Below are 15072 nucleotides of genomic sequence, written 5' to 3' on the forward strand. Positions count from 1 at the left end.
GCATTAGTATAGAGCGATAATCGCATTGCACCCCGGTCTGACCTGCTCAGCCAGGTCATGTACATAGACGAGTAGGAATAGAAATACAGAATACAAATCAGCTTAGCATATTCGTCCCATCACTCCAATGGTCACCATATAGCAACATGTCGACGGCCCAATTACCTTCAGCCAATATCAATGCCAGTGCTCAACCCCTGCCCGTCAAACACCTACTACGGAACTACACCACCGCCCACCCCCTCCGCTCACCCTCTCCTCTACCTCCGTCCTCTCGTGTCGACCCATCCCTCACGCAGAGATTACCTCCAGCTACCTCTGCCAGCCCATTACTATGGACACTACCAACATGGTGGTTATTCCTTCGGTTCATCCTCACCAAAGGATTACATGTCTATCTCAACTTACTGAGCCATTTCTTGGTGGGACCGAAAAGGAAATCATGGGGGTATAGAATGACATTCATAACCTCCTTTATGAGGAATATAGCGGATCATTCGTCCTTAGCAGATATAGTCCTGATTAGACGGTTCATCTCATTACATTTCTTGGTTCCCTTACCTGGAGATGCGGTGGTCACGCCCATAACCTTCAAAGTGCCCTTGAGGAAGGGAGATGAGATTGCTAGGGGTTTTTTGAGGGAATTTGATCTGAATGAGAATGGGCAGAGGGAATTATCGGGAGAATGGGTGGTGGGGACGGATGTATGGAAGATGTTGAAAGCGAAACGGAGGCAGAGGAATAGGAATAACACAAGGAGGAAATCATCAGCCAACACACCTTCCAGATCGAGTATGCTGGCCAACGAACTACGACTACGCTCAAACGAGAAATACTCCTCCCCTACTACGTCGACACCGGTCTCACCGAACAAAACGAATAGAAGCAATTCAAGCACCAGTACTAGTACTGCTACACCTACGACCGACTCGGACACTGACAAGGTAGCTGAACGGGTGATATACTATGTTCATGGTGGGGCTTATTATGTCGGGAATGCCGCTACCCACCGATTGATCACTATTGGTGTTAGTAAGAGCTGTAATGCCAGGGTGTTTGGTGGGTCTGAGTTATCTCGCTTCTCAATCTCACTTGCCATAAACTGATCATTTATATGCTAATACTGGAATATCTGGTTTTCCAGCAATCACCTACCGTCTGGCACCCGAACATGTCTTTCCCCTTCCGTTGCACGACGTTCTCAATGGATACTTACGTCTGCTCGCCCCTCCTCTATCAATACCGCCCGAAAATATCGTCATCGCTGGAGATTCTGCTGGTGGAGGCTTATCGCTCGCATTGTGCATGTATCTCCGCGATGAGGGGTACAAGTTACCTGCTGGGTTGGTGTTGATGAGTCCCTGGGTAGATCTCACAATGAGTTGCGGAAGTTGGGACGAGAATGCAGCTACAGACGTGGTTCCCCGACCTGAGGCTGATGGTGAGTGATGATCCGATAAATACCCACTCTACTCTATATAAGAACATACGACTGATCTTGACATATCCACATCTCATAGATCATCTTAATCCCGTGGGTTGCTACCTCGGCCCCAAAGGCATCGCAACCTACCTTACCCACCCCTACGCTTCACCCCTGTTTGGCGATTTCGAGGGCCTCCCACCTATGCTCATCCAATCTGGCGATTCTGAAGTCCTTCGAGATGAGATCACTCTCCTGGCTCATAAAGCCACTTTGGCCGGTGTACACGTCACTCACGAATTGTACGAAGACATGGTACATGTCTTTCAGATGTTTTCGTTCCTCCCCGCCACTACAGCCGCAATCAACAACGTGGGCAGATGGGTGTGTCAGACCTTACCCTCAATTGAAGAGCAGGAAGGTAGACACGAGAGTAAATTGGGCGAATCGGTCGAACAGGAGATGGAAACTTCTCCAATGGTTGTGGATAGAGATGGAGAAGAGCTGGGTGTGGGTCTACCGGCCGGTCAGACAGAGGTACTGCCTAGTGAGATAGACGCAATGGACGATTATAGTAGATCAAGTAGAATTAGAACTCCCAAACAAACTCCAATCACCAATACCAGTGCGTTGAAGTTGGATATTGGAGAGCCTACCACTCCAGCAGGACCAACGGTCGACACCGATTCATTACCTCATTCTCAAGGTGAAACCTCATCAAGAAGATCCTCAGGGTCCATCACACCGACTGCCAATCACCCTAAACCTCTATCAGACGACGCTACCACTTCTTCATTGGAGTTGCACGGAATCCCCTTCCCAAGATCTACGATCGATACGTTCAGTGGACCCCATACCTTACCGAGATTACGTCGATCAATCACCAACGTTCCAGTCCATTCGCCTGACACCGTCCCGTCGTCTTCGCCCAGCACCTCCAGACGAAAGCGGGGTATAACCTATTCTTCATCATCCCTGCACGTCTCACCCGCACATTCCACCGGCGTACCCTCTAACCCCACCTCGCCTACTCCGTCAATCAGACGGAGATTGGTGATGACCCATAGTAATTCGGGAACACCCAGTACGAGGGCAAGGAGTAAATCCCATTCGGACATTTTCCAACTTGTTGAAGGGTATGTGGAAGGAGGTGCAGCGAATACTACGACGGTCATTGACCCGGAGGGAGAGGTGATCAGTATGGGAGTGTTGGGGGAGGACGAAGATCCATTCTGATCATAGCCTAGGCTTGCGCCAGGATCACCTTACAGTATCGTTATCGAATTTGAATTTGAACTTGTTTTTGTCTACCATTGGTCCATGACAATCTGTCTTCGCCAATTGATGTACAGTACTGTATTAGATCTATCGTATTGACATTTTTTGTATTTGCATAGATACCTCATTTGACCTGTCATCCTTTGGGTTCCGGTTACAAGTGTACCAACAGCCATTTATGAGCCATATGCATGGTGTGTCATCCTCCCTTTAGCATGATGTTCATGATGGCGGCGTGATGACAGGCGTGTAATATCATTCTAGATGGAAGGAGGCAACAAGCTTGCGGGAACATCGCAGAATGACCATTGCTCCAATGACTGCGCCTCATCGTCTGCTGCTTCTAGTGAGAGAACGATTCGCTGCCACCCTTGTTGTGGTTGAAAACACTTTTCGAATGATGTTCCTTTGCGCGAGAGCGATGATGCAGAAGTTACGAGAGACCAGGACCTGGAACCATGGGGTCTGAAACGCAAGCTCTTACGGTGCTAGGTCAAAGGTTGTCCGAAGGTTTTTGGCACATCCTCCTTTGTACGCTAGGCAGCGGGGAAAACGGTCAACTCTTGAGACTCGCTGTGATGATTGAATGCCATTTTGCCACCCTTTCGGGCAGATATAAGAAAGCCATAAAATGGTTGGGGGATCAGTGGACAGATATATGTTCTTTCCCCGATAATCTGTACGCTACAAACGCCCACAACTTCCTTCGCGACCGACTTACCAAATCTCAATGAAATGACCTTCAGATATAATACACGCTCGATCCAAAGCTCAACGCGCCCCAGATCTCCGCCACCTACTGGTGTGCTGAGCAGGCTCACCCTAAAGAAGACCGGTCATGCGCTCAAGGCTTCTCGGTCCATTATCCTGACTATAGAACCCTGGTCACTGTGAGCTGTCCGCAAGCAATGGATTCGAGAAGCGGGCAGATGCAAGAGGCTGAAAGGGCTGCATCGGAACTTGAAGAACGACTCAAGGTAACACAACATGCAGATTGGTCTAGAAGATTACTTAAATCTCTCACTCGCGATTCAGCTCTTGGAGAAGAGCCTTTGACCATTCATTCTACTCCGGAGGAATTTACAGATCTGACCGTTTGTGCAGAGGTCGCAAATTCCGGAAACACGATCCCTCCTCTTGCCAAGGGGAAAGGAAAAAGGCCGTCATCTCTCAACCAAGCTTGCATCCATATTGAGACCGAAAGATGATAGTTCAGCCCCATCATTCGTGATTCTATCGTACATCAAGACGGGTGCACAGCCATCTTCCGCACCATCTTCAAAAAGAAGGACGGGTCTGGCGGGTGATCAAGGCGCGATAGGTCAGATCCTCGTCTGCCGTACTGGGAGATTCTCGACTTCCCACGGGATCGAACCTAAATCTCACGAGGGCCTCATGAACGCCGAGCTCCATAAATTCCGAAGTGTCTTATCCACTAACTTGATGAACCGGGGTGGACCCATCCACCGCCCACTCCCGGGTGGCAGTTGTGAGAGTGGATCCAGCCGAGATCAACCGAGCGACTATGTGGCTAAAACCCAAGAATGGGAGCAAGACCTTGGTCAGTATGCGGAAAGGTGTTTGGCCCGAACCAAAGAGGCGTTACCTGATTGGAAGAAGAACGGGATTGCAACTCTGGCATTGAGTGGATCACAATTATATTCAATCGCCCCTAAGACAGCGAGGAGATTGAACGTTCTAGATTGGGATGGGTATCATGATTTTTTGATGAAGTCGATCGCAGATATCTCGGATCCTAATCGTTCTAGCCCGGCTTCTCTGACTCTGAGACCAAAAAGGCCGACCAGCGGTCACCAAAAATTACAAGATGCTTCCAGTTTTACTTCGGCCGAGCAGAAATGTCTTAATGGACTGGACACCAAAAGGACTGCCTTCTTGGCAAATCATCAGCAAGACTTGAGAACAGTAGAGTCGACTGCAAGATAACCATGTGTTCGCGCATAGATCTACCTAGCTTATGGGGGGACTTCGTTCTTTGATTGTGAAATGTTATTGACTTGGTCAAGATGGACTACAAAAGGCCCGTCTCTTGTTGGCAATTTCTGGGCACAACATAATTCCCCGTTTGTCTTCAGTGTCTCCATTGGGTAGCATTGTCAACTCCTGCGTATGATGTCACATGTGTTCCGAATGGGAATGTCCTCACTTGCGTGCATAGTCCAAACATTCATGTCATGGCTGACTTGAATCTAATTCGCCACACTCAACAGCCTTCCCAACTTCTCAAGATGACTCAATGTCAAGTATACATAAAATCACATTAGTCTGCCTCTTGTCAGAATCAAAATTTTGTCATAAGTTCTTTTCATGATAGTAGTAAAACCCTCTCCAAAATCCTCCTCATCCCGGGAGAGATGCAGGAATTTTGGCAGTCTGTGAGCCGGACAAAGCAAAAGATCACTCCTTGTCCTTCGCCACTCTCAATGTATGATATACAAATCGGACAATCTGCTGTTGTGTTAAGATCTCACTATACATCATGAAGTCAAAGTCCCTCTGGGAGCCACAGGACTTACGGAATTATAGACAGTAGATGCAGTGCTTCATTTGCTGACTGACTATCACCGGCGTAGTGCACGCCAACGATGCTTCTGTGCGTCTGAGAGCCTGGACCAGTATGGTGTGTTCTTCTCAAGAAGGCTACATTACGCCACCTCATGTCTTGTCATTACAATATCAAGGGACGACTGACAAGCTGTGTTTGGCCTAGAAGCGCAACGTTTGTCTGAATTGGCCCGAAATCTAGACGCTGCACTCCTTTCTCAAGACCAAAAATGCAAATGCTGAGGAGAACCGTATGATCCGATGATCGAAAGAGTACTTGAGCTTCGCAGGGCTGGAGGATCGGAAAGGATTGTATCATAGCAAGAGCAACTTTCGAGGCGTTCTTATTGGTCTCGACCTGTTCCGGCGACGTCGGATTTGCTTTACGCTGCGCTCAGGACAACACTATATATGAAGAGCATCACTTGAATCTCACCTTTGCCACTTTCATCCAGCGGCAACATCTCAGCATTGGCTGACTTGAGTCTGAAACTTCCATCTTGGTACAGCTCGTCTGACTGATATCGCCTTTTGACCGATTATTGACGCCGTCGCCCCATCAAAGATGCAAGAACATAGCACTACCGTCGAAGTCGCCAGCCACTTGAACTCGGATGATGCTGCTCTTTCAGATACACAAGCTTCTATAATACCCCTGCCTCCAGCGACACCGGACGATAGTACTGGTGATCATGACCTTGAAATGGATGCTTCGAGTGTCATCGCGGACATAGCCCACGAATCAGGCGAGGCTCCTCGCGAAGATTTATTACAAGGAACAAGTACGAGTAGGAAACAAAAACCAACGTTCTTAGGCACCGGCCGTCTGGTGAAAGGCATCAAATCGTTCAGCGAATACCCTGAACATTTTGCGCTAGGGCGACTGACGTGGGAGGAAGGTGCCGAGCCTTCTGAAGAGGTGAAAGATTTCAGTAGGGCTTTCGATTACGAATACTATGTTCCATCCGTAAAGGCAAAACGTTGGATTCCGATCCCACAGGTTGTTTCTGATCATACCCTCCCCAAGACGTGGAGCATAATAAATGAGACTTTTTCTGAGGAGGCTCGCACCTTGGACGAGGACGCGTTCTTTCGAGCGTGGGAGAGATTCAGGTGGGAATGTCCAGAGAAGAGCGAGATGTTTGACGTTAAGTTTGTGCCAGTGGAAGTTTACGCCAGTGCCCATCCGGATCCTGCCATTGAACATCCTAATTGGGACTGGAAAAACAAAGGTGTATATGATTTCGATAGCTTCGAGCGAGAAGTCGAAGACTTCTACGCGGATGGAGTGGAAGGATCAAAAGAGATTGTGTTGACGACCTCTTTCTTGAAAAAAGGGGCTTATCTCAAGTCCGCTGCCGGAACCGACACTTTGCAAGAAACGCCATGCAACGACAAACACGACCACGCATATGATCTCTGTCCAGAACATGGCGGTATGATTCAAAGATACCTCCAATGGGTCGTGCCAACCTCTAGCGCTGGTAGTAACAATTTGGTGCTCCCCGAAATAGGGTTCAGTGTCCGCCTAGCAAGCATTCCTGGTTACACTGCCAGTAAAGAGAATCACCAAAGGAGCTTAGATTTCAGCAAAAAGATCAGAAACACATACAGACACTTCCCTGGATCCATATCAGTCCCGGATACGGAGCAGACCTTGGACTCTAAAAAAAGAGCTTACAACACTACAAGAGATCTCGTGAATCGCGAAGCTAGAAGGCTCAAGGATTATGCAAATGGGATCTATAAAGGTGATGCAACCAACGCAAATCATTTCACCTACCTCCATCTCCCTCCTCAGCACTATCAAAATTTCGGCGATCCATCCACCCTTTCTCATGTCTCCTACGAGCAATACAAAGCGTGGGTTCAGAAGTCAAAAGGCTACGGTAATGACGGACCGAAAGGAACAGGTGAGAGAAGGAGCTTCATAAGTCGGTGTTATGATTATGTTTCATCCTTTGTTCCTTCACTTGCATGATGCTACGATGAGAAGTACTCGGTACTCTGGGTAGTGACTAGATCCCCGCAAACAGACATACCCTACCGTTATTGAATTGAAACACAAGTATGTATCGCTTTTCAGACACTATATACGGACGCCTGAATCAGTGTCATGATCAGGTGAGGTAGAGAAGCTAGGCTTGTGAGCGTATGCCTTGCCTTTATCGGGTGGCTCAAAGCACGTCCGCAAGGATCGATACTTATGTATGGATACAAGGAGAGAAGAAACAAATCTAGTGGTCAAGAAGCTTGCCGGGGTAGCTGCGATGCTTGGATCCGCAAGCACACACATACATTTTTTCAATCTTTTACATGTCTTCGCAAGTAAATCTGTGCAAAGGAGCTTTGACACAACAGACGAGATATGACAAGTCACCTGTTGCCTCTCTTTTTGCCCCTGAGTCGTGATCAGCGAATCATTTGTCAGGAACTGTGCTCGAGACTGGCTCCAGCCCTATCGATGTCGTCATCTCATTGAGCAGGACGCTGGCTTCTCATCCCTTTATGAATGCTGTGCAGGAAAATCGTCAAATAGGGGATCAAACATATAGCACAGAAGGACCTTTGACGTCGGTTTGACAGGTATGACACCCTGAGCCTCCACATCACAAAGGGTACATGACCTACTGCCTTCGTCTCGGAGAGAAGGCAAGTCTAGGAGGACTGTATAAGTACTGCGTGCATTCAGGGGGTATTTCGCTTTGCCATCTCTCATACTCGTCGAAGACTTCTTCTCGATTTTGCCACTTTCTTGCCACTTCAGTATTGGACACCCTGCCCCCATTCAACATCGATTGCAGCTCAAAGAGATCATGTCACCATACAGAAAACCCTATGTCGAGTCGGAGATTGATGGTGATGAAACCTCTGCACCTGGCGCTGCTACTCCCATAAGCGTCGCTTCGTACACAGACACACAACGAGATCCTCGGGATGCTGAAAGTTCGAAGGCGGCAGTGGGAGCAGCTTCAAGTGGTAAAATGCAAGACCATACCAGCCAAGGGACAGTTCCAGAGCGATTCAACGCGTTCGAGTATGAAGACAACCATCGACTACGCCAATCTAGAGAATCGGAGGTCCAATACACATTAGAATGGTTGCACGCCCAGTCCATCGGGCACATGAAACAACATGGAAGGCACAACGTCAACACAGAAGCCGAAACACTAGGAGCAACTGATAACATCTCGCGGAGAGAGCTCATCGGGTTGTGTGTCACACAAATGTTAGCTGGGAATGTCCCCGATGCTGGCGCTATCCCCATGATGAGGTCGATGATCGGTGTCCACTCCCCAACAGACGATCGTGAGACCGCCGTACTCCGTGACTTACTTGCTATCACGTCGAGCGTTCACGGTCTGGATGAGTGACCTGGTGATGGAAATTCGGAGAATCTGTATCCTCAAGAGTAAACCAGCGAATGTAACAATGATGTCAATACTACAATTGCAGCCTTCTCGTTTATATTTGTGACTTCTAGAACCAGAAAACAACGAAGAAAAGCAAAAACAACAAAGCGGAAAGACGCAAACCAGAATAGCAAGCCCAAGCAATGTGACCAACGATAGAGCGAAAGGGAGACCGAAAAGGTAATTTCATACAAGAACAGGGAACTCTTACTTGGTGAACATCCTCCTTCACTTGTTAGATAGACGTCTCGACGGAAAGAAAGTCATCCATTTATGGTTGTTGACTGTAAATACTGCTCCCCGTGATGTATACATTTCATGTGCATTGATGTATCGCTGCCCCAGGCAAGCTTCAAGGCTGAGGGATATTTTTTGAGATTTTAGGTGTACATCTCGCCTTATAACAGGAGCAATACAGCTTTTCACTCGGAATATGCATAATATGTACTGGAGGGTCAGGTGGATAACGACTTGCGTTACAGTCTGCATACTCTGTACGAGCTCTAGCAGCACCGGCGCATCCCAGCGCAGATGTCTAGGAGATGCTTCATGTCGTTATGTCTTGTTTCTTGCGCGTCTCGTGACAAGACGGTGAAAAAGATGCAGGTACTGAAGTAGTAAGGTGGTGTAACATGAGAAGACCATTGACAGGACAAATCTGTGACGCCTTTTCCCAACGTAGCGGAGGTCAAAACCCGTTTAATATCCGGGGATGTGTTGCCATATTGTACGAGGCTAGACCTTCCATTGTTATCCGCGAATTGAAGAAAAGCCTGTAGCTTGGACATCACCACTCTTTTCCAGGAGATGCCCATAAGGTCCTGTTGTGGAAGCGCGCTTGGACTAGAAAATTTTCATATCTCTTCTTCTCTTCTTTTCGTCTCGCATGCAACATCGTTTACAACAGGTCCGGAACCTCACTTCGGTTAGGCGGTCTTCTTACTCTTCGATTGTCCAGATCAGAGGGAAGGCAGACGACATTTTGGTCTAGTCCCTCGCGAAGGCCGTCTACACCGGGGCTTAAATTACAACTTGCACTATAGCACGAAGGGACTGTCCCTTTTTTCACCTTAATCAACCTCTTTGCCCGCACCTCGCGGACCACAAGTGCCCATTACCTTTTTGCACCGCACACTTACCATTGCAACGACTCGGAACGTCCCAACTAGCCTGGTTCCGTCAACTCAAAGCCCGTGCAAGTCATCGAGGATCGTAACGCAGCATCGAATCACCTGAAGGTTCTCTCTCCGGCAATCGAGCCCAGAATTTTATCACGAATGCTATTGCCAAAGCTGCCCATGGTCCTCTCACGCTCTTTCAAGGACCTTTGAATCACTGGCCACTCAGATACCCAATGTCCAGCCAATGATAGTCGAATCCTGTATCTCACCCCATTTTTAGAAACCGAATATACCTCAGTCACCGAGAAGATAGTCAATGGTATGAACCGGTAGGTGCTGAAACAAGCTTGGCGCCTTGGATCCCGTTGGTACCAGATTCTAATCTAATCCACATGAACCCGTTGAGTTCATTGAACGCGTCTTTCATAAGTTGAACAAAACGAGGCAATTCGAAACGCGTTATTGACCATGGGAGGGTGTTGCAGCTCTGTCGCCTGAACTCACTGGGAATGACTAGAAAGCTAGGGCAGAAGCTTGGGCTACATTTTTCCAAACGGAAAAGTGCTCATACCGGTGCCAGGCAGATATACCAAACATCGAGCTCGTCAGCCAGGCTACTACCAAGAGCTTGATCAGACGACTTCGGCTCAGTGAGAGCTCCTAAAATCCTGTGAACACGGAGGAATCCCACAGCGGTACTCAGAAGAAATGGGAGGGCACAATCTTACTAGGTCATATGTTGGAGGATGAATATCTTCTCTTTCAAACTGTTGGTGAGCCCAAAGGTAAAGAATGAAAGAGGTAGGCACCATTGAACACGGCCTATCTGTATGCATGGTCTTACGATGAGGATTGGTACATTCTACTGTATACTGCAATAGCAACAGCTTTTTGTACCAAATCGAATAATCAGAACTTGAGACTGTTCTCGGCTTTTCGCATGATGTGGCGATTTCACATACGAAATGATCAACATTGACTGACCCAATTTTCAGAACACCAGGCTAGATTTTCCGCAGCTTAAACAGAGGAGCAGGAACGCATCAATCCTTCAGACACCTCTATCACGGACCTGGAGACTCCAAAGATCTCACTCAGCCGGCTGTTCGAGGTCTGAGGTGTGGAAAAAGACTTGCCCGAGATACGTGCCCAGCGCGAAACCCGACTTGTCAAATGGAGTGGCCAATGCTGTGACCGCTCTGAATGACAACCGAATTAAGGAGTGTCAAGAGCACCTCGAAGACACTTATGATGAGGAGATGAGTTGTTTCGAGTACGACAAAAGACCCTCCCTCAAGCTTGCCAGCCATGACACCATGGCTAAAGGCAGCGTAGAAGGTAGAAAGCTGTCTACGAAGAGTTTTTAGAGCTCCGCACAGGTTTATCCAACTTGTCGAACAACTTTGACACGAGAAACCCTTTTAGTTCTCACAGTAGAGGGGGTCATTCAGGTGCTGGGAGAGATGATCCTTCTATCTCTACTGGCAATGATGATCTACCCTCGGCACGACTAAGTGCCTGACTGTCTTTAGGGCTGATCTCCGTTTTCGACGATAACAAGGAGCGAGGTGACGAGCTAGCCAGCCGAAGGGCATCTCGAAGACACTGGTGACATTCCTGCTGGATGTGCACACACTAGGCTCAGTGCTATTCACATGTTATGTTCCTAGATGAACCAGGCGAATGAAAAAAAACAAAAAAACAAAAAAATACCAAAAAAAGGTAACGATGAAAGAGGGGGTAGAATACAACAGAGCTGAAGACGTGGATGTCCCTTCGTTCAGTATGTAGTGCTATGTTCTGATCAAGATGTATAACCTTCCAGGTGTGCGGTCTATAAAGTGTGAGTCAGATTGAGCTTTTGGGCTACGAGGAAAAGGATGCCAACCATTACTTACGCACTGTTGGTGAAACGAGAGACGAGCTTGTTTCGTTCCGGTCACCCTTAACTCCCCTGGGGCATGCCCTCGCGCAGATATTTCTTTGGATCCGACTCCTCCCTTTTCCCTCTGCCAAGGGTAGGACAGTCTTTGACACACCAGGAGCTGCTCGACAATCTGTTGCTGGTCGCACGTTCGTTTCCCATCGAGAACCCAGATGACTAACTAGACAACCAAGGAGGTGTTAGGGAAACTAATGAATGGGCACTTCGATGTCTGTTGTCTGTTTTACTTGTATATGTCTGTGGAGGGAAATGGGACTGAGAAGATAGAAAAGCACATTGAAAAAACAAAATAAGGGCGCGAGAGATGGGTGAATTACAAGTATGTCAATGGTTGTTAATTCCCCCTTGCTCAAGAGATATTTTTCAGCAAAGGAATTTTACATTTCAGCATAAATCACTGTCCGAAAGAGATCTCTTTCCAATTTGACGGTCAAATCCGACATGCAATAGTCCTCATGAACAAGATAGCCACAATAGCCTTTTCCTGAGCTTGCCCTCAAAGATCAGAACGGAATGCTTACCGACCTCGACTGCTATGTCGCGCTGGCGATGGTCGGGCACCACGCCGATCCGAATTTGAGCTTCGTGTCCCGTCAGCAAGAGATGTTAATTAATCAAGCACTCGCGGATCTTACGATGGCGAGGTTTCTGAATGGCGGAGAGACATGATGAATTCCGTCGAAAAGTTACTGTAAGTACTCTACCATGCTTTCCGCGTCAATTTCGAAATCTCTCCACAATGAGATCCGCAGAGGGGGTTTGTCAGACTGAGATTTCCAAGCCAATCATTTTAGTCTCTAATCTTCAGGGATTTTCTAGTTCTTTCTGGCGAGTTTGGGAGTTTGCCATGCTGAGATAGGTCTCAGTCTGGCATCAGGAAATCGTCATTTGGCCTCGGTTTTATCAAAGACATCGATGGCCAGAGTCCGGACAGATGCTTTGGTGTCCCAGGCTCGTCAGCGCTTGCACCTGACTACTTATACAGTGAACCCCTGCCCTTTGGTCATTGAAACAATGGATAAGGAAATGACAATACTGGACTCGAATGGCGCTCATCTGATACCAGAGGCCAATACGAATGACACTCAGATATCTCCTGAGAGAAATTGACAACAATCAGTCAAGCTTGTGTTTCTGAGGATTTGGTTCTGGCAAGATCAGCCCAATATTTCGTTGTGGCGAATGCATACTCTGTCTTGCGGATTTCATTTTGGCTCCGCGACATTTCACAGCAGCGAGATTGCAAAACGGCGTTGAGAATATCGTTCTGTCATTTAATGTTGTCATTGAGTGGCGAACCTCAACTTTCCATGCTCGTCATCCGATATTGCTCGTACTCAGTATATGGTGATATCAGTCATGCCTTCTTCGCTTGAGAACAAATTATATGCTCCTTAACATCATCCTTTCACGGTGTACACAGGAAACGTTTCACAAGCACTTTTTCCACCCACTGGCTCACGATCTCTCCCAAGATCAATGGATCTCCCGACCTGCTACTACCTTCATGTAAAGTAATGCGAGTCTACAGACTGCCCAGTGAAATCAAGACTGTATAATCCTCACCTTGGTTCGATCTTGCTTTACCCACCGTCTCATCATTCAATCGACATCTCATTGACGACTCTTACATATTTTGCGCTCATTCGATTTCTCTCATCAATCTGACAGGAGCGACACAACTGAATGTCTTCTTATCAGCCGCCTCGTGCTGACACAGACGATGAGGGTTCGGAATTCGCCACTCCTGAGGACTCGGTGGGCAACGAGGTCGTTGCACCCACTGGACCAGTAATGGACAATGTCGCATCATCGGCTGAGGGTTTACATACGTATGAAGCAAGATCTGGGGCCAGCCCAGCGGAAGACCATCCCTGTTCCCTCGGTGCTGGACCCAGTACCGTGCCATTTCGACTTGAATACGCTAAGGGACATTTGCGTCCTTTCCTTTCGCACGGCCTCACTTTGTCCAGAACCAATAAATCGGGATGGTGGTCTATAGATCCCCCAAAGAAAAAGATTGGGATCATATGGGATCCCACCTTTGGCCGAGCGGAGGATCCCTTAAGCAGGCCTTTTTTAGATGCCCTCGTGGAAAAGAGCAAAACATACTCGCCTATTGTACACCAATGTGACCTGTCACCACCTGATGTCGCCACCACTTTGACGAAGCTTTCTGAGAGAAACGGTAACGGGTGGATAAATTTCGGAGAAGACACGTTCAAAAAAGAAATGCAAAGGTATTCAGAGAGTCGAAAGCCTTCTTTCATGTTCGAAAATGACTCACGAATGAAGACATTAGACTTCATATCCCAAAGTATCTGTCAAGCTCCTGGAGCTCGTGTATACCAACCTTACGATCGCACAAAATACGAATCAGATATGAGGAGGAATTGGGCTAATCGACAAGTATTGAGCCACCGGCAAGAGAATGGGATTCATTACCTGCAAATTGCGGAACAACCAAGAGACGACACCAAAACGACGTTTTACAGATTCCCTTTCTTCAAAAGCGCTTCCTCCTTGAGGAGACACAGAGATCTTTCAACTCAGAGGAAGAAGTCGTACCCCTCAGATTTACCAGATACGTCTGCTGAGATGGTATGTACTGGATCCCTGATCTCGGACAGAACGATGGTTGTGGTTCTCAATGATGATGAGGATGACACTACGGAGATGACCTCCGAGGAGCTAAGAAGATTGATTTGTGGAGATGACTGAGCTCTCGAAAGGTACTTCCGTATACACTTCAAAAAGCATGTAGTTTCTGATTCTCTGAAACCCGTAGACCGGGAGATTTCCAACGGCCCCGCGACCTGAAATAGGGTGGCCAGCCATGTTCCTGGCTATCACATAAAGTAGAGCTCAGGTTGCAGTCATGTGACCCCATGATGCAATTTGCCCCAGAAGTGTTGTGAGAGTACCTGGATTCTCCTTATCATAAGAGGAACGCACAAGACACTATGGGTTACGAATTTTGGTATGACTAGACTGAGGCGGCGTCAGTTCTCCCGGGTCCCTCAACTACAGTAGACACCATATTGTCGTGAAAGAAGCTGTTCGCGAAAAAGAAAAGGTTGATGGCGCGAGATATGAGATTTTACTGGTCTAATCAGCGCCCGAACAAGCTCATCAAGAACGCAAGGCCGGATCATGACTTTGTGCTTTTAGGTTTATCATCGCTTCGACATGAAAGGGTCAAAAATCACGCAGCCGATCAAATGGCTTTGAATGACCTCGAGACCTTAAAATGCTCTGGTGCCAGTGATATCAAAGCATGACATCGTGGCAGCCAATCAAGAAGGCCACAGCGATGCAAGTTACTGC

At 47.7% G+C, this 15072-nt stretch overlaps 4 protein-coding genes across 4 annotated transcripts; all 4 read left to right on the top strand.

Annotated features, from left to right (window-relative positions):
• Positions 1 to 146: 146 nt before the first annotated feature.
• Positions 147 to 2659, top strand: I302_100939 (uncharacterized protein; the record flags this gene model as incomplete). The annotated part of the gene is made up of 3 exons (XM_019190951.1): positions 147 to 1059; positions 1145 to 1441; positions 1521 to 2659. 3 exons carry the CDS (start codon positions 147 to 149, stop codon positions 2657 to 2659), a joined length of 2349 nt encoding a protein of 782 aa, XP_019047699.1.
• Positions 2660 to 3609: 950 nt separating this feature from the next.
• On the top strand, positions 3610 to 4648 carry I302_100940 (uncharacterized protein; the record flags this gene model as incomplete). Its single annotated transcript, XM_019190952.1, has 2 exons — positions 3610 to 3678; positions 3806 to 4648. 2 exons carry the CDS (start codon positions 3610 to 3612, stop codon positions 4646 to 4648), a joined length of 912 nt encoding a protein of 303 aa, XP_019047700.1.
• A 1183-nt stretch (positions 4649 to 5831) lies between these two features.
• Positions 5832 to 8640, top strand: I302_100941 (uncharacterized protein; the record flags this gene model as incomplete). The annotated part of the gene is made up of 2 exons (XM_019190953.1): positions 5832 to 7129; positions 8097 to 8640. 2 exons carry the CDS (start codon positions 5832 to 5834, stop codon positions 8638 to 8640), a joined length of 1842 nt encoding a protein of 613 aa, XP_019047701.1.
• A 4791-nt stretch (positions 8641 to 13431) lies between these two features.
• On the top strand, positions 13432 to 14466 carry I302_100942 (uncharacterized protein; the record flags this gene model as incomplete). Its single annotated transcript, XM_019190955.1, has 1 exon — positions 13432 to 14466. One exon carries the CDS (start codon positions 13432 to 13434, stop codon positions 14464 to 14466), a length of 1035 nt encoding a protein of 344 aa, XP_019047703.1.
• Between the last annotated feature and the right edge of the window lie 606 nt (positions 14467 to 15072).

The sequence above is a fragment of the Kwoniella bestiolae genome, chromosome 1, assembly GCF_000512585.2.
Source record: "Kwoniella bestiolae CBS 10118 chromosome 1, complete sequence".
NCBI lineage: Eukaryota > Fungi > Basidiomycota > Tremellomycetes > Tremellales > Cryptococcaceae > Kwoniella > Kwoniella bestiolae.